General features: G+C 32.6%; 4 protein-coding genes across 11 annotated transcripts in view; 2 read left to right on the top strand and 2 right to left on the bottom strand.

Moving 5' to 3' along the window:
• On the top strand, positions 1820 to 2128 carry LOC109335389 (NADH dehydrogenase [ubiquinone] 1 beta subcomplex subunit 7-like). The gene has a single exon (XM_019571525.1). The coding sequence runs from the start codon at positions 1820 to 1822 to the stop codon at positions 2126 to 2128; it is 309 nt and encodes a 102-aa protein (XP_019427070.1).
• LOC109336354 lies at positions 10328 to 13940 on the top strand. 2 transcript variants are annotated; one of them, XM_019572895.1, is made up of 6 exons: positions 10328 to 10805; positions 10912 to 10988; positions 11115 to 11151; positions 11667 to 11823; positions 12033 to 12303; positions 13453 to 13940. In XM_019572895.1, the coding sequence occupies exons 1-6, from the start codon at positions 10679 to 10681 to the stop codon at positions 13702 to 13704; spliced, it is 921 nt and encodes a 306-aa protein (XP_019428440.1). In that variant the 5' UTR covers positions 10328 to 10678; the 3' UTR covers positions 13705 to 13940. The 2 variants fall into 2 exon arrangements, with proteins under 2 accessions (XP_019428440.1, XP_019428441.1); XM_019572896.1 differs by having other exon boundaries at positions 10668 to 10743.
• On the bottom strand, positions 14841 to 18270 carry LOC109336353. Its single transcript, XM_019572894.1, has 7 exons — positions 18024 to 18270; positions 17891 to 17937; positions 17579 to 17714; positions 17304 to 17487; positions 15873 to 16002; positions 15454 to 15615; positions 14841 to 15350 (listed from the first exon to the last, which is right to left on the bottom strand). The coding sequence occupies exons 1-7, from the start codon at positions 18211 to 18213 to the stop codon at positions 15186 to 15188; spliced, it is 1014 nt and encodes a 337-aa protein (XP_019428439.1). The 5' UTR covers positions 18214 to 18270; the 3' UTR covers positions 14841 to 15185.
• Positions 19855 to 22277, bottom strand: part of LOC109336173 (mitochondrial pyruvate carrier 1) — a 2601-nt gene continuing 178 nt past the window's right edge. For 2 of the 7 annotated variants that reach the window (XM_019572601.1, XM_019572600.1), the window contains exons 2-6: positions 20985 to 21098; positions 20821 to 20875; positions 20592 to 20727; positions 20053 to 20082; positions 19855 to 20021 (exon numbers count right to left, since the gene is read on the bottom strand). In XM_019572601.1, the coding sequence (XP_019428146.1) occupies positions 20000 to 20021; positions 20053 to 20082; positions 20592 to 20727; positions 20821 to 20875; positions 20985 to 21077 (336 nt within the window). In that variant the 5' untranslated portion in view covers positions 21078 to 21098 and the 3' untranslated portion in view covers positions 19855 to 19999. Of the gene's footprint in view, positions 20083 to 20591; positions 20728 to 20820; positions 20876 to 20984; positions 21101 to 22253 lie in introns of all 7 variants that reach the window. The other 5 variants (XM_019572598.1, XM_019572597.1, XM_019572602.1 and 2 more) reach the window with 5 other exon arrangements.

The following is a 22277-nucleotide window of genomic DNA, read 5'->3' as shown; positions in this document are numbered from 1 at the left end:
AAAAATTGGAAGGGGACTCTGGCATGGGGTGCACGAGATTTGGAGAGAGAAAATAAATCTCGTGTACCCCATACACGATTTTGGTGGGGCAGAAACTATTTCCCAGGAATCGTGTACCATTTTAATAAAAAATATACTAGTTCTGTAATATTTTAAAAAGTTATACCAGAGTGGTAATAAGGCAGTCAAACTATACTAGAAATGTAACTTTTCCAAGATCTATAGATTCCAGATAAACTAAAAAAAGATAATATTTGATTTTTGTGAGTAACATTTGTTTGTTGAGAAGATAATTATATGTAACTATTTTTTGGTTGCTGTTAAATTTTGAAATGTGTGAAGAATCTGGTCCATGATTAGATTGATAGACAAACTTATTTTCTTTACTACTAAATATATTCAAGTTTTGGGTATCTTTGGAGTCTTAGAGGGGATATAATGGAAAGATTTAATATATATATATTGATAGTGTAAATATTTTTTACATTGTAAAGTTAATTATTCACCATTGATTTGTTAATTATCAATGACTTTCAAACAAAAGTAATACAAATCAATGTAAATAATGTACTAAAAAACTTTACACTATTAGTGCATAGATTTATCTCATTCCATTACAACTAAAATACGATGTAATAAATTTATGATGTAGCAAATAAAGTCATTTACCAATTAAATATATGCATGTAACTTAGTTTCTGTGAAATAAAATGTTTCATTCTCTTCCATGTCTTATAATGTTCTGTGAAATAAAATCTTTTATTTCTCTCCTTATTTTAAATGTAGTCTGGGATATTAAATGAACTTATTTTCTCTCCCAGAAAAATGAACTTATTTTGGAGATGAATTATATAAAAATTTATATTATTTAATAATTTTATAAATATAAAAAAAATATGAAACACAAAAAATAAGAGATTAATAGTATGATTATAAATATTGTATTCTATTAACTAGCTCAACTGATAAATCACCCTCATATTCATGCAAATGACATTTACACCGACTAAAATTGTTCATACTGGTCAAAACTAGTTTGTGCATGATAAAAAATCATATATCTTTAAAATAACACTTTTAAAATTTAAACTAAACGATAATTATTTATAATATAATTAATTATTGAATTATTTTAACAATTAAATTATATGTTATAGATAATAATATTATATTATAAAATATATAATTTACAATTTAATTAGCAAAATAATCAATCATTATATTAATATTCTCATCATAACTAATATTAATAACACAAACTAATAGTCATATAAGATAAAATGGAGGTTCCTTGGTAAACACACAATCCATAAATATTTTGATTTCATCAAAATTAAGAAGAAGAAAATAAAAAATACTTCTTACTATATCATCTATGATTTATAAATAAAGTCATACTGAAAAATGAGAATAGCAAATGATGATTAAATATTGAATATATTTTTCGTGTATTAAAAATATAAATATTCATACATCAATTATTATTTATTTGTATTATTTTTATTTAAGTATAATAATAATTAAAAATGAATGGTAAATAATATAATATAAAATGAAAGATTTAATATCTATACATTGACTGTGTATAAGAGATTTTTATACTGTTAATAATCATTCATGTTGATTTGTTAATCATAAATGATTGTCAAATACATTAACACAAATCAGTATAAAAACTTTATACTTATCTGTGTATATATTTTAAACTCATTAATAAATACCTAAGTACATAAGTTTTGATGACCTTGGAATTTAACCCTAACTAGTAGTAACTTGAACACAATTGTGAGAATTTGGTAAATAGAAGAGAGAGAGAGAAATGGAGGTGGAGGGTTCATCGAAGAAGATGATAGCGACGCAGGAGGAGATGGTTGAAGCTAGGGTTCCATTAGCGTATAGAGATCAATGCGCACATTTGCTTATACCTCTCAATAAATGCAGACAATCTGAATTCTATCTTCCTTGGAAATGCGAAAACGAACGTCACTCTTACGAGAAATGCGAATACGAACTCGTCATGGAGCGAATGCTTCAGATGAAGAAGATCCGCGAGGAACAAGCCAACTTGAAACATTCCCAGCCTCAAGGTGCTGCTATTCCCCTCATCCCCAAAACCGCCAATGCCTAAGGTAGGGTTCATTCCAATTTTGATCGTATATTTCTATTTGAGCATGAATTGTTTGTGTTCTCTTGATGATTGATCTGTTTATTAGTAACTTGTCATTTGGATTGGTTATGGTTATGTGATTTTTTCATAATTTGATCCACCTCGGTTGAGGTGTTTGTTTTTCTTATCCATCAACTTGGGGTTTGTTTATGTTCTTGTACCATGTGAATTTTGAAGGATAAGTAACCAGTTATCTTCCCTTGGTTTTACACGGAAATTAGGGGAGGGAGAGTGGTGCTATTTCTCTATTAGGGCTAATCGATCTGCAGTAGGAGCTGGTCTATTCTGGAATAATCCCTGTTGGGTAGCTTGTGTATGTCTTTTGCTGATTTATGATCAAATGAGGCAGGAACAGTTTGAGCTTGTAATGTTAACCTTATCCCATTTATTAATTTTTGCCACTAGTAATGTCCTATTTGGCTTAAGGTACAAATGGGGACGCTCCCGGTAAAGACTAGGGGAGATTCCTGTTGCATGGTTGTCGAACTCTGGAGTTAACACAAGATTAGGATCATGTCACAAAAATGAGTTAACTTGCATTCAAACTCTCCTTTTGGTAAACTCACGAGTTTAAGTAAATACTTGATAAAATTAATAAATTCTTGATTTGACTGGCAAGTTTGTAAGCCTATACTTTTACAGTAATGTGGCCTTGGAATCTGTATTTTTGTCTGAAGTTTATAAGCCAATGAACTAATGAACGTCAGAGGGAGAAGAAGGATTTGAAAATTGGACTGAAGTAGAAGATTGAAGTATAAAAGAGGAATTAGAAGAGGTAGGATTATGAAAGATAATTAGAAGAGTGTGTTCAGGAGAGTGAGCAGAACTTTGAGCACCGACAGGAGACAAAAACTAAGATGAGAGGAATTAGATCCAAGAGTGGAGGCATATAAGGAAAGCTATACTCATTGAACAAAACATCCTTAGAAATGATAGTTTTTCCTTGTTTTCTTAAGCACTTGTATCATCAGAGAGTCCATCCAAAATGAAATCAATGTGTTCAGCATGTGTAATCAGAGAAGCTATGGAGATAAGAGAGTTAACCACAACCTTGACGTGCCTGAAATACTCAGAAATGGTGCTAGATCCCTTCACAGTCGATCGAGGTTGTGAATGAAGTTGGCAACTGTGTTTTCTTTTGAACATGACATTGTTCATGCACTTCACGCCATAACTGTCATGAATGCTTGCATCCAACAACGGTAGGTTGCAATTCCTCAGAGTAAGTTGAGAAGCCAAGAGAGGATCATTTGATCCCGTTCCTCCCGATTCAAAAATGCTGGATTCAAGCATTTTACTTGAGATGAGCAGCAGGGTGAGTGGTGGGGGAGATGAGCAGACCGGAACAGCCGTAGTAGGCGGAAGAGAACCAGAATCGGTGGTGGTTGTCATTATAGACGTGACACCATATAAGAAACAGAAACTGAAGTGGGAAGAGAGGGGAGAGGTGAGTAAACGAAACCCCTAGACTTTCCTATTATGATCACTTGATTTACAATAGAAGAATCTCTATTTATAAAGATGTAAGCCAGCTGTACCAGCTGATTTTGTAACAAACTAACAGTTTTACTTGAGCCTAAGACTTCTGTAGCATGCTGAGTGGTGACTCTAATACTTTCCTGATACAGTATGCCCCCTAGAGTCAGTTCAGCTGGTTAAATCGTAGGGCTTGAAGTGTGTGTACTCGGGTTCAAAACCTCTTGAAGTGCGCTCACTCCTCAACACTTAAAAAAAATATTTGCCTGTAAAAAAAAACCTGTGATACAGTATGAAGCTTTGTTTTAATGTTTGGTTGACTGATATGAATGAGGCTATAGTGTATAACATTTCAATGATAGAGGCTTTTAAACAACTTTTAGTTTTTGAAGCTGTAAATGGCAGTGGACAATTAAGCAAGCTGTAAATGGCTGTCAACTCTGTACTTCTGTACAGCGCTTTTTCTTCAGGCTGAGAAGTGATATCTAGCTAATGTGCTTCCACTTGACTTTTTTAAAAGGAGACATTTTTTTATTTCCCACAAGTGTAACAGTTAGTATAAGGCTATAAGCTATAAAATCTTGCTTTGTAAGTTTCATTTACCCCGTGGTGTTCTTTTGTGGGTTCTTCTGAACTTATTGCCTCTTTTGCACTCCTCCCTTTCAACTTGTGTTTGAGTTCTTGCCCTTTCTAATGGCTTTTATGTAATATTTGACGTCCGTTCAACTTTTGGCAGGAACCTTTGCCTGGATCAGATGTTCTTTCATGTTTTTCTATTATATGGAATCAGAATTAGTTGGAATGTTTGTCCAGAGACCATGTAGTCTGATTATTCTTTATTTCTCGCTATTTTCCCGTTATGGAGCCATGTTTCTGGTTGAAGAAATAAAATTTGCTGTTAACATTTGATAAAGGGATTTGTTAACTGATTGGTTTCACATGCTTTGGTTCCCTTTCCTAATCACTTATTAGGCTTGGGCTTTACTTTTGCATGCAAGGCTACTGTTGAGGTTGTTAACTAGAAAGATAAAATAATTTCTGATCACCCAATATGGCAAAGTATATAGGATTTGATTTCCTTGTCTTTGCAATCAAGATTTAGCTCAAGTATATTTTTTAAGTTGTATAGATGAGTTATCAACTTATATATGTAGCAAGGTGATTAGAGTTAGTGGCCTAATGTTAAGCGAGATCCAAATTGGATTTTGGAACGCAAATTTCCAAGAGGGTGGAAAATGGTTCCAGCCAGAGTAATCACCGAACGAAGGAGGTTTGATCCAGAAATTTTTTGATGCATAGGGTGATAGGGACAAAAACAAAGTTCCTTTTGTATATAACATGGAGTTTCGATTGTGCCTATCTGTAACTCGTTGGGTCACTTAATCTGTCGATATAGCCATGTGCGCAGTTGCCGAAGCAGCAAAAATTTTTGTAGCTCAACTCATCTGATATAGTTTCTATTTTGATCACATTACCTGAATATTGAAATCCAAATGAGTCAGAGTAATACAATAGTTCATAATTTTTACGATAAACCACTTCTGCAAGGTAGGTAGGCCCAATGTGTCTGGGTTAAGACTGTGCCATTAAAAGCATTCTAAATTGATCAACAAACTTAGATTAGCTTGTAATCTAGATTGGTGTGTTTCATTCGTTTTTCTCGAATTAGACATGTAAGACATAAAACACCGCATAAATATATCCAGCAGGCAGAGGCTTAAATAAGAACTCAAAAACATTTGAACTTGTATATTTACTTTAATCAGTGCTCGGAGTACTTTACTTGAGTAGGTCTTATGCATTTAACTTGCGTAATTTTGATATGTTATGAATTAAAAGAAAGTGAGATTATGCCGTTATTATATTAGTTTACTTGTCACTCGTATAGGTAGCCACAATGACAGGAATGGAATATACATGAAAATAAAAAAGAGTTATAGAGGTGAATAAAATATTAGGACTTTGAAGGCGTTGCTTCTCACGTGTGGAGGGAATGTACAATGATTGAAGAATGGAGCCCACCTCTTTGACTTTACATTCTCAATGCATTCATAGAATTAGGTTTAAAAAGTTTGAATTTGTTGTGTTATGTTTTTGTTCTTTCTAATGAGTAGCACTTTCCAGTTGGGTGAACATATGTTGTTCTATAAAAGTGTGTTACTTCGTGTGTCATTATTTATGGTTGATCATAACAATATTTAATCATTATTTTTTAATTTAAATGTATTTTTACAACTAATCATAAAGAGTGTCACATGGAGTAACACATTTTATGATACAGCAGATGTGAACATCATCATCTGATATGGAGAGACTTTTATGAACTTTGACATTTTGAGTGGTGGGTTTCAAATCCAACTCTCCACAATTGGTGTTAACGTGTAATCAAAGAAAGGTATGCCCAAGGCAGTCCTCATATTTTGTATCTACGGGTGCTGTAAAAAACTATATGTTAAAACTTATCTACTCAACTTTAGCACATGGTAAAAGAGAAATAAAAACATAGTAAAATGTAATTGTTCGTTAAAATATACGTCAATAATCATTTATAAAACATATTACTTAAATACATGAAAGAAAATATTCAATATACAAATTTATATGCCATTAAAACTGATTTAGAAAACATGATGTGTAGTGAACTTGATTAACCACTATGATTGGACTATTTTTTTGCCACAATAGAGTAGTTCCATTTTTGCCCAAGGTGTCTGAATTGTCACTCTAGTCTTCAAAATGGTTGGAAACCGTAAAACTAAAAACTAAAAACTTAAACGTGACAACTTCAGAATTATTATTTATTTAGAAATACATTTATTAATAAAATATATTAAATTTTATTTATTGAAGTATGTATATATAATAATACATTTTTTAACTTAAAGAATATGGGTACCTTTCAAAATGCAGGTAAAAAGGGAAAATATATTTTCATATATGTATAAAATAAAGAGAAAATGATGCATAATGACATTGTAACAATTTTTACACTGTTATTATATTATATATCATTCATTGTTAATTATTATTGAATTTAAATAAAAGAAATGTAAATGAATGATGATACACTGACTTTATATAATTCTTTATCTTGTCAATGTCAATACATACATATTTCAGTCTAAAACAAATCATGCGATATCAAGAGTTGAATTAAAATATGATTTCATAAAATACAGGATATAATCAAACTTGTATAGTTTTTTAAAATTAAATTATATAATAAAAAGTATAGAATATTTGATAAATGAAGGATAAATATTAAATTAATTATAGGGGAGAAAGGAGGAAAGAGGTAAGAGAATGTGAGCACATCTGCCAAGACACATTGCCCTTTGCCTGCACACGCCCAACTCACCGGCCCTCACCACTCTCCTCTCTCTCCTTTTAGCCTTCACTCTTCACTATTTTTACCCCACCTTATAATTAATACCTTACAAGTAAATAGGTAAATAAGCAAATAAGAAAAAGAATTTAACATGAATCATACAATCTAACAAAATTATATGGTCATAAATCATTCACTATATTATGTATGAGTTTATATATTAAAAAATGTAAGATGTGGAATACATATAATAGATATACCTTAGTCCTAAATTTTATCTTACATTATTTTACATTAGTGATATAAAACAAAAATAATGATGATTTAAATTTTTAAATTGATATGGTGTATTTTTATTTGTACCAAATATTGTATGATATTATGTTTTTTATTACTACCAAAAGTATTTTTTACATTTTTGTTAAGAAATTAATCTTTTTCAGATTTTATCACTGTCTCTCTTAATATACGTCACTCTTGAGAATTAAACTCTCAATATTCGTTGAGAATTTAATAGAATCTTACATTACTACTCTGGGGTGTATAATATGATGTGAGAGAATTATAGTGCTTTGATGATAGTGATGTGGTATTAAAATAAATGGGTTTGGAGTGTTTTATTACCCATCATTCCTTTGTGCAGGAATTTCCAGCAGCATTCTTGCTTGTTTACCATCAAACAAGTCCATCATTATTACACTGACACACAATAAGTGGGTAAGAGAGAGAATTAAGCTGACCCTTCTTCTCTCTATTCCTTTTGCCCTTTCCATTACTTATTATTATTATTATTAATACACACAACTCTGCACTTTCTGTCAACTTTTACAACAATTCCTTCTCATTACCTCACTTTACCATTTTGTTTAATGTGAATCAAATATGTGTACGATACTGTCAAATAAAATGGTCTGGTTAATTATATATTGTGGTTGGTGCAATATCTATATAATGTTATGTAAAGATTTATAAATGATAGGTGATATAGAGATAATAAAATATAATATATATATATTGATAGTATAGAGATTTATATATAAAATTCATCATCCATTTATATTATTTTTTAAGAGTTAATGATGATTAAATATGAATAATGCATAGTGCAGCATAGTAATGATATACTATGATTATATATAAGAAATATAAAGAATTAAAGTTGATTGATTGATTTTGATGGCACATCCCAGCTATTGATAGGTAGTGGTAGATAGACAATAGTTCAGAGTTGAAATTCCACATACGAATTTATCACGTTGACGTAGAGATCCTTCCAACGATCCCAGCCGTTGATTTTAACGGGTTAACTTCGAGGGATTATATTTATTGCTGTCAACTTCAAACCCATCAAACCATGTTTGGTAGGAATCACTTTCCTTACATAGTTCTAAATTCAACTTTTTTTCCTCTTAAACTCAATCGTCAAACACATGATAAAGAATTTAAAAAAATTAATGATTTTTTAATACATCATTTTCAAGTTCTGGATCTCTATCCTCATTTCTAATAGAGTTTAAAAAACTATAAACTGGATTAGGATTATGTTTTATCTTAGAGTAAGTATACATTGAGAAATTAAGCCTCGGCTACACATCTGTTGTCCCATAAGTTGTGCTACTGCATGTACCATCAATTGTGATTGGTTTAGAAAATAATTAACTATTAATTTTTTAACTTCAATAGATTTTTTCAACCAATGACAGACTAGTGACACAACTTGTAGGACAGCAGATATGCTCCCCTAAGCCTTATACGTGTAGAAGTAATAAATTTATCAATTTTCCTTTTCAATCCAAAGTTACTATGTAAACCTTTTTAAACTCTACCTAATGATCGTGGTTAATATATTCCTGTAAATCAAGTAAACTAAATGTGTATTAGTTTGTAGTTTGGTTTCAATTATTATTTTTCCATTTGACTTTTTTGTTTATATTTTTGGTTTATACTCCATTAACTCTTTATCTTTTATAGTTTTAGGCAGTTTTGTTTCAAACTTGTGTAGCTTTATATTTTAAGGTATATTCAAGTTTCCCCAGTTATATTTTTATTGAATAATTATACTTCCATTTTTTATATCATGACTTGATTAACAAATTAACTATACACAAGTTTTCAGAAAAAAAATATAAACATTCTAGAAAAGGATTATAATTTTGTATTGTGTGTGTAAATGTCTTGATTATAAATTGAGTGGGTAAAAATAAAATGCTAAATCCTATCAAATTTGCATGTGTGTTTGACTTGCCCCATAATTTTCCAATTGACAAGAAAGGTATTCTCTACGACTTTAACTGAAATGTCTAGTCAGGAATTATAAGGCATTTTCATATTTCTTTTTACTCTTTTCTGCCGTACAGATGTGATATAATATTCCTCATCATTTTTTATCAGATAATATTCCTCGTCATTCTTTATTTTTATTTGTTAAAGAATAATTTTATCTAGTTTTTTTTAGTAAATAATGTTTTTTGAAGTATGTTCATTTAGGAACAATAAAGTATATTACATTTCAGTTTCATACTCATTTTTATGTTGAGTGGGTATTTCTTATTTCTTTCGTATTAGTATATTACCCAGTATTTTATTGGGACTTATAAGACAGAGCCAGAATAATATGATTAAGATTGACAATTGCTGTATTATTTTTTTAAAATTTGTGGGGAAGAGAGTGGATATTACAAGGTAGTATATAATTTTTTTAATTAGCAAATGTTTGTATCTTAGTATTTTTGTGAGTGAGACTATAAACTTATCTATTTTATAAATATAAGCTAATGTTAATTTGATGTATGAGTGTATTTTGAGTTTATAAGGTTGATTTTGATAAAGTAAATAAGATAATTTATGAGTTTATAAAGTATGAGTTTATTCCATTTCACATAGATAACTACTCAACAAATTTTATCAACCGATCCAATTTAATTAGATAATTTATCAAAGGAGTTTATAGAACTTCAGCTAGGTTTTCAACTATGAATTATAGCTAGATATCCATAGTTATCCTTCAATACATTGGAAAAGTTCAATATTCCTTTATGCGACTTCCCATGCATGCTCAAAGGCATAAATCACAGCATGTTGCTTGGGTCACAGGTTATCAAACTTGTGCCATCACACAAAGGATAAAAACGTCTTTCTACAGTGATACAAGGGTAAATCTATCATAGTTTCTATTGTCTAGAGAGAGAAAGAGAAACAAATGTGAAAGTGACATAGATTAGATAAAGAGGTAGGTGTAATCATTTCGTGGAAGCTCAGTAGTGTGCATACAATATCAGAGAACCCTCCTCATGATAAAGTCCTTTTCTTTTCTGCTCTTTTCGGACTTTCAAATTTTCTCTGCTAGTAATAACTATAACTATTACTAGTTTCTTTTTCTTCCTTTATTCTGATTCTCATTTACAAAACTCAAAGGTACAGCACCCACCATCGGGTATTATCAGTGACTCTTAAAAGTCACAGAAGGAATTTGCAGGCTTCTCTTAAGTCTTAACAATACCCTCTTCGTCTTTTCCTTTTCTCTTTCTCTTTTGCTCCCCCACCTGGTTTTTGTTTTCATAAAGGTGCTCTTTTTCTCTATCAATTTTCTCCATTATATATATAGGGTGGAGGATAATTGGTTGGGGTGCAAGAATAGTTTTTGAGAGGACCCTTTTGGTGTTGGAAGAAGAAAGTTAATATTTTTGAGTTTTGTTAAAGAAGGGAAAATGGGTAGTTGTGGAAGGGAAGGAGCAGTGAGGCAGTATATAAGGTCAAAGGTCCCTCGTTTAAGGTGGACTCATGACCTTCATCGTTGCTTTGTTCATGCCATTAACAGCCTTGGTGGTCATCACAGTATGTTTACTATGCTCATTTTCTCAGATATGTGTTTCTAATAGTTTATTCTTTTGATTTTTGAATCAGTTTTTACGAACATGTTTTTATTTTTAATTCTTTCCAGAAGCTACTCCTAAGCTTGTTCTTCAGTTAATGGATGTCAAAGGCCTCACCATTTCACACGTCAAGAGCCATCTTCAGGTTCTCTTTACTTTTATTTTTCTCCATTTGTCACATAAACACAAATATTGTATAATTTTACTAGTTAAAAATTTCATGATGATGAAATTTTCTTATCTGGTTTATATTGTTTTCCTCCATAATCAGATGTATAGAAGCATGAGAGGTGACTTGGGCAGAAAAGGTACTAAAACATTCTTTTATATCAAAGCACATGAACAAGGAGCATTATTTTCCTTTGATGACCATTTCTCTTCAACCCTATGCTTCTGCTTATATATAGAATTCCTATTTATTTATTTATATGTCATCCATGTTGTACGTGAGAGCAATAGATGTTTTGTGCATTGAAGGCTGATTCATTCTATAGTTGTTTCCTCTCTTGGTGCTTATTTGGAGTTAAAAAAACAAAGCCTATGAGCTCAAACTTATACATAAGTTTGGGAAATCTGCAACAGCAATGCTCATTTATTAGTCCTTTCTGCATTTAGTTGATGCCAAAATAGTGTAGGAAGAATGTGAACCCAGTGTCCTTTTAAATCTTCTTCTAATGGCATTTTGATGAAACTTACAACTTATTTATGTTTCTTTTCAAATCAAAGAATGCTGTTAATACTATTTGTACTATATATGTGTCTACTCTTAAATCGCTTTCACTAAATAATCTCATTTGCTTTTGTGTTTGTTTATCTTTTACAGGTAGGACATTCACCCAACATAGAAACCAATCTTTTGAGGACTATGATGGTTGTGTTGATGAAGTAAATGATGTTGTGGTTCACAACCCTACTTGCTCAAAAGCCATTGCAAAAGAATCTGATTCCCTCTTCAGCTACAGTAATCACTCCCCAAAAAGGTAACCCTAAATTTTATTTTTTGCTAATAATCTCATACTTTTCAAACGTCAAAAAAGGTGGTGTATAGTGTAAATATGTGTGAAAGAAACAAAAAGGATTGAAATATTTGCCTGAGATATCTTTTGCTTTTTTGTTCTGAACCAAACTTTAACTTTTTTTGTTTCTTTTGAAATTCCTTTATCATTTGGATTCCTTCACCTATCCTCAGACCTAGAATTGACACAAGGAGTTGTTGCATCTCAAAGAGCCTACAATGCAGCCAAAGATTTTGTGATGTAGTGCCAAATACTTACCAATGCTTTTATGATATTGGAGAGAAGAAAACTGAGCACAATGGAATAAAGGAGACTGGTTACTGTACTGTTGATGGTTCAAGATTGCTGACACAACAACAGCAACCACATTTACACACACTGCTACCAGATCTTAGTAACCTCACTTCATTCGAATGTCCAAACCAAGAATCTAATTTCCTTCAGGTGCCATCTCTTAAAAACACAATCACTTTTCTCTTTTACTCTCTTTTAGTACTTTTTATTTATCCTAACTAGCTTTTTTTATAAGCTGGCTGGGGTGAATGCATGGAGTGTAATATACTGATATTCATATTGGTTATGTACTAATGTGTTATGGATATTATTATTTCACTGCCATGTGAGATAGTTAATGTTAAGTTCCAAACACTCCACTTTTGTTCAGGAACATCTTACATTTTGCCTGTCAAATATTTACACCTTTTGGGATCACTTTCTTTGTGTTAAATGTGAAACCGTTGGTTCTTCAGCTGCTGCTTGTGCTTTCTCCTTTTATTTTTAAGAAAATCTCAAGCTTCCACCTTAAAAAAGTAAAAAAAAATCACTTATTTTTATCTCTTTTCTTTTTACTTGCCCGGGAATGCAAAAGAAAAAGGGTATAAATAAAGTAGTAGAATAAATGTAAAAGAAAAGTGTGAAAACTTAAATGTAAGAATAACGTAATTGTTTAACCTATTCACATGTTCAGATCTTTTGCAGCATTAGTTATTAAATGTCCTGCTTTTGAATTATTCTTTTGTTACCTTATTCTCACAAAGTTGGTTCTTTGAAAACCACACTTGTACTAGAAAAGAACTTGGTTAAATGAGAAAATGTTAAGTTGTGTAGTATCTAATTTTTTGTTTTAGTTAAAGATTTAGATAGATTGTTTTTGTAGCATTTAATTGCCTTATGAAGTGGTTATATATTTTGGGCCCCCTTATACAGCATAAGTATTTCAGTGGCTTGTGACTGTTCAAAAATTCATCATGAGCTGCATTGTAGCCAAAAGGGTCATCATTATGGCTTCTATCTTTTACACTCCATTATTTTCTGAGTTCTTAAATTCAGTGGTCCAGCCTACTTATTGAAAATGACACTTTTCAAATGAAAGTTTATATATGCCCTATGATACATTTATTCTTCTTTAGAAGATGGGTATCCTAATAATGAGAAATTGTTTTTTTACAACATTTCTAGACAAAATTATGATAGTATTTGATTTGTGTGACTATGGGCAAATGAGCTATTACTTGTGTTCCATAACTTTTGCAAACACTAACAAACCATGCATGACACTATTTCTTATTGATGTTTTTCCATATGGTTTGACAGGTTACTAGATTACATGAAAACAAGACCACTTCACAGCATGGAGAAGATGAAAATGTAGGAAAATGTGAGTTGCTATTATCACTCCCATTGCTAAATCCTTCCCCTCAAGGGAGTAATGGTTCTTCAACAAGTGAGATGAGTGAGACAATTTCATCATGGCCTTGGTTCACCAACTACAAGGACTGCTCTAATATTTCAAGTGTCAAACATAGGATTAATTTGGATTTGTCTTTAGCCCTATGTGGAAATTGATTTGATGCTCATTGTAATATCAACAATTTTAGGCTTTACTTCATTCCCTTAATTACTTTACAATTTTGGTAATTTTCTTGTTTCCAAATGGTACCCACTTTCCCACTCCTTCAGTTAAGTTTAAATTAATTTTTAAATCTAAATTGAGTGCTACCTAGATTTTTAGAGAATGGTTAAGCTGTGTTAATGGGTGTAAGGAGAGAAATTTATGGATGGTTTTAGATCAATGGTTTCAAACAACCAATCATACATTATGAAGTGAACATTATGAGTGAGTGTTTCATTGGAGATATAACCTTAGATCGATTTATTACTGTTTCATTTACTGATGCTCTTTTAATAACGTACATGATCTTCGTCACTACTAGCTCATAGTTTTTTTTGAATATTTACTAAGACCCTCAAGAACATTCTCACACTTTGTTTTAAGAGCGAACTTTTTGGAATTAAACTTACAAAACTGGTCAAATGTAACATGTAATTAGTATGTGTTTGTAGAACAAAGAATCTCGAGACAAGTGCACGTTTCTCCCTTTATTTTTAATGACAAATATAATTTCATCATAATAAAAGTGATATAGGATCCTAACTCATGTTTGTAACCTGAACCAGGGTCGCCAATATATATGCCATATTATTTTTTTCACTTGTTATCATGAAACATTGTATGGGAAATTTAGTTAATAACTTCCTCTTCACTGTCTGAAAATTACTCAATCCAAGTAAAAATCACTCCAGGGTCATGTTAAAATCATTAGCTGACATGGCTGTATGAAATATCAAGTACTATTTAACTTACGGGTGGACATTTATTGGCTCACACGTAGTGTCACTTCATGTGCCTTTCATGTGCCATGATTGATTGGTTAAAAAAAATATATTTAAGTTACAATTTAATTTTTAAGTAATTTTCTGATCAATCACAAAATCATGACACATGGAATGACACTAAGTGTGGGCCAACATATGTGCACCCTTAACTTACAAGGCTGTATACGCTTGTGCACTTTTCCCTTCACAAAATCAACAAACTGAATATATACATCATGTATTATAAAATTTATATTATTCCAAATTATTTCATGTTTCATCAATATATCTTAAAAATAATGCAAAGATATAAGCAAGCCACGCCATAAAGCAGCAGAAACCAATAAATCTACTAAGACATAAACCCATAAATACAACAAGATTCAATTTGCATAAAGCGTATTTCAGCATCATAAACCACATTTAATAATAAGATGGCCGCATTATAAAGAGTGTTGTGAAGCAAAAGTGATTACAGCTCGTTAGAAAGAGTCAGAATAATTTATGGTAGGTGGTTTCACATTACATGCTGGTTTAGGAGGGATTAGACTTCAGTTACTTCAATTTCCATTTGCATGGTCATATATAAAAACCAGAAGTGATTTCCAGGATAATCAACCAGACAAAGCAACAGTTTCTACCAAAAGCATGCGAAATGAAAACACTAGCAACTAGTCCTTCTGAGCCACAGACGCTTCTTTAGTATTGGATGTCAGGGCCTTGATACAGAGTCGAGGCTTTGTAGTAACAAGGTTCTTGGGGAGGACAGAGACAGCAACAATTATTGAACCATTAGGTACTCCAGATAGGGGCAGAAACTCAACAAGAACAGAGAGCTGCAAGCAACACCAGTGTCAATGCTCAAAGAATATGCATAAATGTGAATACCGAAAGCTGAAGTTTGTTTGAGGCAGTACAATAATAGTGCATCATTTTTACCTCTGGAGACCTGAGATCAACTACTGAATCTTCCACAACATGATGGACAGCAGAAGCTACTACGCCAAAGCATTTATTACGGTCCAGCAAACTAAATGCATCTGAATTTTCTTTCACAAACTTTGTGTCTTCCAACCCTCTTCGGTTGTACCCAACAGCAAACTGCAAAGTCAATTATAATTTTCCGCATAAGTTCTATAAGAATACTATCGAGCATCAGACATGATATTTTCGAACATGAAGTTTAAAATTGCTTGTAAAAGCTAGACTCTTTTGGGGGTAGGAGAGTTCCTATGTCTAAGGTATGAAAATTGCCAATGAGGTCTAAGAGATGAAACCAGACATGTTCCAAAAGCACAGATAAGTTGTCAGGTAATGAAAAACAGCAATTTTGCAACTCAGGTAATATTATGTTGGACCTTTAGAGGCCGTTCAAGTTTGTCCTGTTTATCAGCTATGAATTCTTTTACAAGCGTTGTTACCACTTCTTGTAGTTCTTTTTCATTCAGACCACAGGTAGCTTGGATAGGAAAAATGCGGTGGCACCAACTGCGGCAGAAAATATGTCCATTATTAGCAACAAAAAAAGTAAGGTACTTAAATCCCTGAGAAGAGGGATCTTTTTTTGGGGCAACTCTATTTGCACCGTGAAAAAGTCTAAACACACCCAGCTTTAATTTTTTTTAACTTAGCTCACCAAATTACCCTCCCATTTCCCACATCCAAACCCAAAAAACCCACCCAAAGTCTCCCTCACCCAAAATCCGCAACATTGTCCCCCATGGCACCAACATCCGGATTTTATATACTCAAATCCAAGTCCCTCAACAAACTATCAGCGAGCTCATGAAAAAAAAGGAAAATATCTTCAATCAAAATTAACCCTTTAACATTATGAGTAGCAGCAGTAATAGTATAGGAAACAGAACACGTCTCCAACAAAGAACCAAAAGCAGTTCAACAAGAGAGGTATGAAAGAATCATTAGTCCCAACCTCCCTAAGCAAGTTACAGAATTCCATAACCACACGAGCACAGTGAGTATGCAAAGATGAAAGTGGTATACAAGTAGTCAAGAAATGTGTAACGGAAGATTCAGCATAGTTTTTATTACCAGGAAAAGGGGGCATGTAAAGCATTACAACTTTACAAGTACCCGAGGGAGCAGAGAGGAAGAAGTGAACATATTAAATAAGAAGATTTATCAGGATACTCTTGTGGTATACTGATATAAAGGATGGGTGTGAGTTTGGTAAAAAGGGCACTATTGATAGTTTGGGTGTATCTAGACTTTTTTCGGGTGCATATAGAATTGCCCTTTCTTATATGTCCGCAAACCTGCATATATCCACTAAAATATTTATATATCCCCCCAAACCTGTATATTAAAACTAACGTCAATAAATTATAAAAGCAAGAAAGAACTGCATAGGGTGGTTGAGCTGAAACTTGAAGTAGTATTTCTTATTCTTCTCATTTTCACTCTTAATGTATAAACACAGAGTAGACAGCTCAATGGCAAGAATTCTTTGTTGGGCTTTGGAGAATTCCAGAAAAATCAAGCAAAGCCAAAAGGTGGGACCTAGAGGTAAATGTTGAAGAACAACTGGTGAATCGCTCACACAATTGGTTAAGGCTCAACAAGTTGTATGAGTTGATTAATCACTTGTCATTAATAAGTTTCCTCTTGGATCAACATCTTGGCTTGGCTTCACTTTTCAAGAATCTCCTCTTTACGCACTTGGGTGGATGGGTTAGAAGTTGATAGAATAAGACTAGACTGAGCAATATTGGCATACTAGAACAATAAATAAAACATTTTTAACAAATAATATGAGTTGATTTACTTACAGTGGCAAATTCACATTCCCAGATTCCAAACCTCCAATTATATTGGACAAAATATTAACAGTGTTAGGCAACTTGTTCTTGGGAAACGTTAAGAGAAGCAATCCACTTTTTGTTAGCTTAACAAGAGAAAGACCAGGAACTCCAGTTGTAACTCCCTCTGCTTTATGAGTACTTAAAATTTTACCTGTCATCATGATTCCATGACTGTTCATTAACCCAAAACCCTATCCTATATTCCAAAACAACAACAAAAATGAAGTATATGAACTCAGTACCATCTCCAGAGTTAGCAGTAGCAGAATTGGTTTCCTCACCAGTTCCTTCTGTGCACGTCCTCCTTCTCTTAGTAGTATTATTTTCTTTCGGGTCCTTCGAATCGTCAAAATTCGGTGTGTTGAAGTCCCCAACAAACTGCATGAAAAAGTAAAAATAGGAGCATGTGCAAGTATGCGTATGTGTGTGCTAATATATACTCCAATTTCTCAAACAACTTGTAATGTGTGGAGTTAATAAAATGTGGGGTTATCTTTATATTTGAATTGTGAATCAGATAACAAAAACAGAATAGATATTAAAGAAAGGGGCACCTTATGAAGAATAGACATAGCTTCCTTGGTAGCACTTTTCTCCCGCTCTGGAAAGAAATTGAAAATAAAATCATTTTGATATAAGAAAGTGAAAATAGAAGAAGAAGAAGAAAGGAGAAGGAGGAGAGATAACTGATAGTACAAGTGATGAGAAAACCGGAGTGGGAGTGACGGAGAAGAGAAGAGGGAGCGTTGTAGTCAAAACGCGGGAGACTTATAACAGCGGAGTGTTGCTCCCATGGACTCATCACTTTTTCTTTCTCTATTGTGCCGCTGCCGCTGCCGCTGCCGGTAGCGGTGGCTGCTTCGCCCTCTTCCGCCATTCTCTCTCTCTCTTCGCCTCAGACCACAAAAATCAGGAGCGGCTGCCAAAGATTTACCCTGTAATTGCTTCTTCTTTTTTCTCTTCCGAAATATTAAAAAACAAAACATTGTAATACACTATTCATTAGGAAGTATTCATTAACATCGTGTATAAATTTTATAAATCTTTACACTATTATTAGCAAGTATTCATTAATTTTCAAGAATGTAATATCCATTCAAGATTTATATATAATTAATATATTGTTTACCATTCATTTATATTATAGATGATTGACTGATAATATGTATGAAGTTCTTAATTTTTCTAAACTTTTAAACTATTCACTATTCATTACATTTAATATGGATAAAGCTTTTATAAATAAATATACATTAGACTATTTAAACACATGAAATATTATTTTTATTATAAAAATTTATACATAATTAGTGTTATCATCCACCATTCTTTTGTAGAACTTTTAATGATAATTGAAAATAAATAACAAATAATACATTAATAATTAAAAAACTCTGTGAGTTGCATATATCTTTCCTTTTTATTTTTATGTATATCCAATGGTAGTTACATGATTTAAACACATAAAAGTAATTGAATTTAATATATATACATTTACATTATAAATATTTTTATAGTGTGAACAAAATTTTACTATTCATATGTTAGTTATTATTGACTTTTAAACAAAAGTATTACAAATTAATAGTAGATAATATACTCACAATGTAACTTTTTTACATTGTCTGTGCATAAATTTTAATCTCAAATCAATAAGTTGCTGAATTATATCATTAGAAGAACTTTTATTTGCAAGGTCAAAATTTGACTTAAAAATTAATGAGTGACACAAAACAACAAAAACACATTACTAACAACGTTGACCCAAATGATAAGAACACATGTTGGTCCAAGTGTGCTTACGTCCCCGAGAGCGCTGAGCGGCTACCAAGATATTATTAGAGAATTAGGGTTACAAACCCTAGCACACTCATGGGCCCACCTGCCCATGGGGTGTTTCTATTTGGTGCTTATATCTGGTGCACATTATAACAAGGGATTTGAGTTCAATATATAACATTGATATTCTACCTATTCTAATTCTAGGCAATGTGGGACTTCATATAATAACATATTCCAAACATCCCAACAACACGTCTAATTATGTGAAGTTTTGCTAGATCGTCACAAAAACTGACAAATTAAGTATTCAATCCGTATAAACGATACTTGTTGAAAGGAACATCTACGTACCCAAAAATAATTAATTCCTTACCATTAGGTGATAAAATACCCTTCTAGTACCAAAAAATAATAAGAAATTTGAATCAACCCACAAGGTCATGTGTTAAATTTTGATGTAAACAGAATCTCATTGATGGACAATTATTAATATCTCTATAAGGACTTAAAGAACAGTAAGATTGGTAAGCCCCCAAGACCCAACACATTCTGTTTCCAAGGTCTGCTGCTTTTGCTCAAGGGACAACAGGAAAGGGATTACCTTGAAGTTGAAAATAACATGTTTTGCTTAGCCATACAACATAGGCCCTGAGTTAGGGGGCATGCATGCTCCATTCGTTGTTGGGGGGCATGCATGCCCCATTCGTTATGATTAAATTGAATTTCAACATAAGATATATATAACTCAAACTGTTTGTTTATGTTCCATAAACTTTTGTTTCAATCAATCTCAAATCCAAATAAATAATAAACAATCTTATACATTTTCCACAAGTTTGGATCAATTATTCATAAATTGGCAAGTTCCACGGCAATTCTTTTCAAGGAGCCCCCATTAAGGAAAATGTTAGCATCGAGTCACTGGGATTAGGATGAGGCTTCTTCCTTCTTCTCTGAGAGATACCTACAAAGAAATTGCAGCATATACAATACTTATAACAGTAAACTGACATACATGGCTTCATTGAGTCAAAATAACATCTAATATTGCATAAAAGAAAAGTGCAAGATGAGATACACACATAACAAAGGGAAGGGACAGATTGGAAGGAGGAGAAGGACAAGCAGAATTTAAAAATATAATAAAACACCAAGTAAAAAGGGCTATTCACATCAAAAATATCATTTTTTGTACTACCAAGGGTATTCCCTCACTCTATGGGTAAGTCGGGGTACATGGCTGCCCCTCCTAACAAGTGTTCTCTCAAGAATCGAACCCTTGCCTTTTTAATTATCCTGGGGATCTAGCAGGATCTTACACGACTAGACCAACGCCTTGCTGGTACATCAACAGTATCTTAGAAGTGAATAACAATTATAACACATGAAAAATAATCATAACATGGAGTTCTGGCAAATAGAACTGACTAAAATCAGAGTATTTTTTTTTTGCTCGCATGCTCAGCTACTTACCCCTGTGCCTTGGCCCATCGGGAGAGTTGATAGAGTTGAACACCCTCATTCGAGACATGGCACGCAAGAAGTAGATAGTTGCGTGGCTTTACCATCCATGCAAATCTCATGAACAATGCTGAATAGACACACATCGCTGCAGCATTAAAAATAAGCATGCAATGAGTCACAGATCATACACTGCAAGAAAAATGAAAACCAACATTTTTAGGGAACAGAGATATTGAACCTCCTGTCATGTTGCCAGAGATCATTTCTGGAGGTTTTTGCATGTCAGCCAATCCCTTTTAATCAAAGATTTTGGCATATTAGTACTACGAATAACTAGTCAAGTATATAATTAGCTGGATTTCTTCAACTATATAAACAGATGGTCATATGATTGAAACTCACAGCTGCTACAAATCCCCAGTTGGCAACAGGTCCCCAGAAGTGAGTTGTTTTAGGACCAACCGGACTGTTCAAGAATGCTCTGAACGAAGCCATATGATACCAGTGCTAGTACTGACTGCCATTAGAAAATGGTTAAATGAGCTCAACAGAGCAAAAATATCATATCATATGTATAGAAGTAAAGGCAATGATTTGAATTAGTTCAAAAACCAAATAGGCAAATAGTGAATTGTACCACTAGAAAGCAAAGTGGTTTGAAAAAAATACTAAAGAACACATTAACACAAGTCTTTTTACATAGTGAACAACATCCCCCTGCATCTTTATACTATTCCACTCACCAGGGATGTAATTGTTCAGTGTCTTAGTGATCCCAACTAGGAGACTTTTGTCTTGATGTCTAAGCTAGTTCTATGACTATAGTCACTTTCAATATGCTATTGATTAGTATCAACACACTTAATCTTGTACTTGCCTTCTTTTAACGAGCTTTAGATATTAGTGGTGTGGTGGTGCCAAATGTTGATCGGTTTTCCTTTATGTTGATTATAATCTTAAGGGTATACTTATTACTAGCCAGTCTATCCCAAAAAGAAAAGAAGCAAAACAATTTATAGTCACAACTATAATGAGGAACTCATTCAACAATGATGGTAATGACCACTCACAGAATTAAAGAAACAAATGAAGATATCAAAAATCCATAGTGAGAAAAAAAACAAGAAACACTTCTCCAAATGAGAGAATGGATTGAACGAACACGTACGACAAACTTTTGTACCTTCCCTAACAGATTCAGCTTCCGACTGTTAGGGAAGGTACAAAGAAAACTAAAAAGTGTGTGCAATATGACTAAAAACTATCAAGATCTTATCGACGACAATATAAAAGGAATGAATTTTTCCTTTCCTTTCTTTTGTTTACATTTCATTGAAATCACATGAAAGAAAACTGTTTTCACTGTGCAAAGCCAATTGCCCAAATTTTCTTGAAACACATTTAACACATAACAAAGCTGAAATCTATTATCTATTACTTGGAAAGAAAACAAAAAAGTGCTGCAATCAATTCCATTGTTTTAAAATTAAAGAAAAGAACATTTCAGTAATTGCTTACAAAAGAGTAATTATCAGTGATAGAATAACGCTGCAAGCAATGAATAAATTTGATTATAAAAATATATAATTCTGGTAAAACAACATAGTAGCGCGGAATGATATAAACAGATCTACGAAGAGAGAGAGAGAGAGAGAGTAAAGAATAGAGAACCTCGGTGGTGGTGGTGGTGGTGGT

This window comes from Lupinus angustifolius, chromosome LG20 (assembly GCF_001865875.1).
Source record: "Lupinus angustifolius cultivar Tanjil chromosome LG20, LupAngTanjil_v1.0, whole genome shotgun sequence".
Taxonomy (NCBI): Eukaryota; Viridiplantae; Streptophyta; class Magnoliopsida; order Fabales; family Fabaceae; genus Lupinus; species Lupinus angustifolius.
Note: the sequence above shows the minus strand (reverse complement) of the source record. Positions and strands in the feature narration are given on the sequence as shown.

Excerpts from the sequence above, each read along its gene's own strand:
- LOC109335389 (XM_019571525.1), top strand. The coding sequence starts at position 1,820 with ATGGAGGTGGAGGGTTCATCGAAGAAGATGATAGCGACGCAGGAGGAG.
- LOC109336353 (XM_019572894.1), bottom strand. The coding sequence starts at position 18,213 with ATGGCGGAAGAGGGCGAAGCAGCCACCGCTACCGGCAGCGGCAGCGGC. Across the intron at positions 17,938-18,023 it reads TCTCATCACTTGTACTATCA|AGCGGGAGAAAAGTGCTACC; the intron begins GTTATCTCTCCT and ends ATTTCTTTCCAG. Across the intron at positions 15,616-15,872 it reads AACTTGAACGGCCTCTAAAG|TTTGCTGTTGGGTACAACCG; the intron begins GTCCAACATAAT and ends TTGACTTTGCAG.
- LOC109336354 (XM_019572895.1), top strand. The coding sequence starts at position 10,679 with ATGGGTAGTTGTGGAAGGGAAGGAGCAGTGAGGCAGTATATAAGGTCA. Across the intron at positions 10,989-11,114 it reads ACGTCAAGAGCCATCTTCAG|ATGTATAGAAGCATGAGAGG; the intron begins GTTCTCTTTACT and ends CTCCATAATCAG. Across the intron at positions 11,824-12,032 it reads AGTAATCACTCCCCAAAAAG|ACCTAGAATTGACACAAGGA; the intron begins GTAACCCTAAAT and ends ACCTATCCTCAG.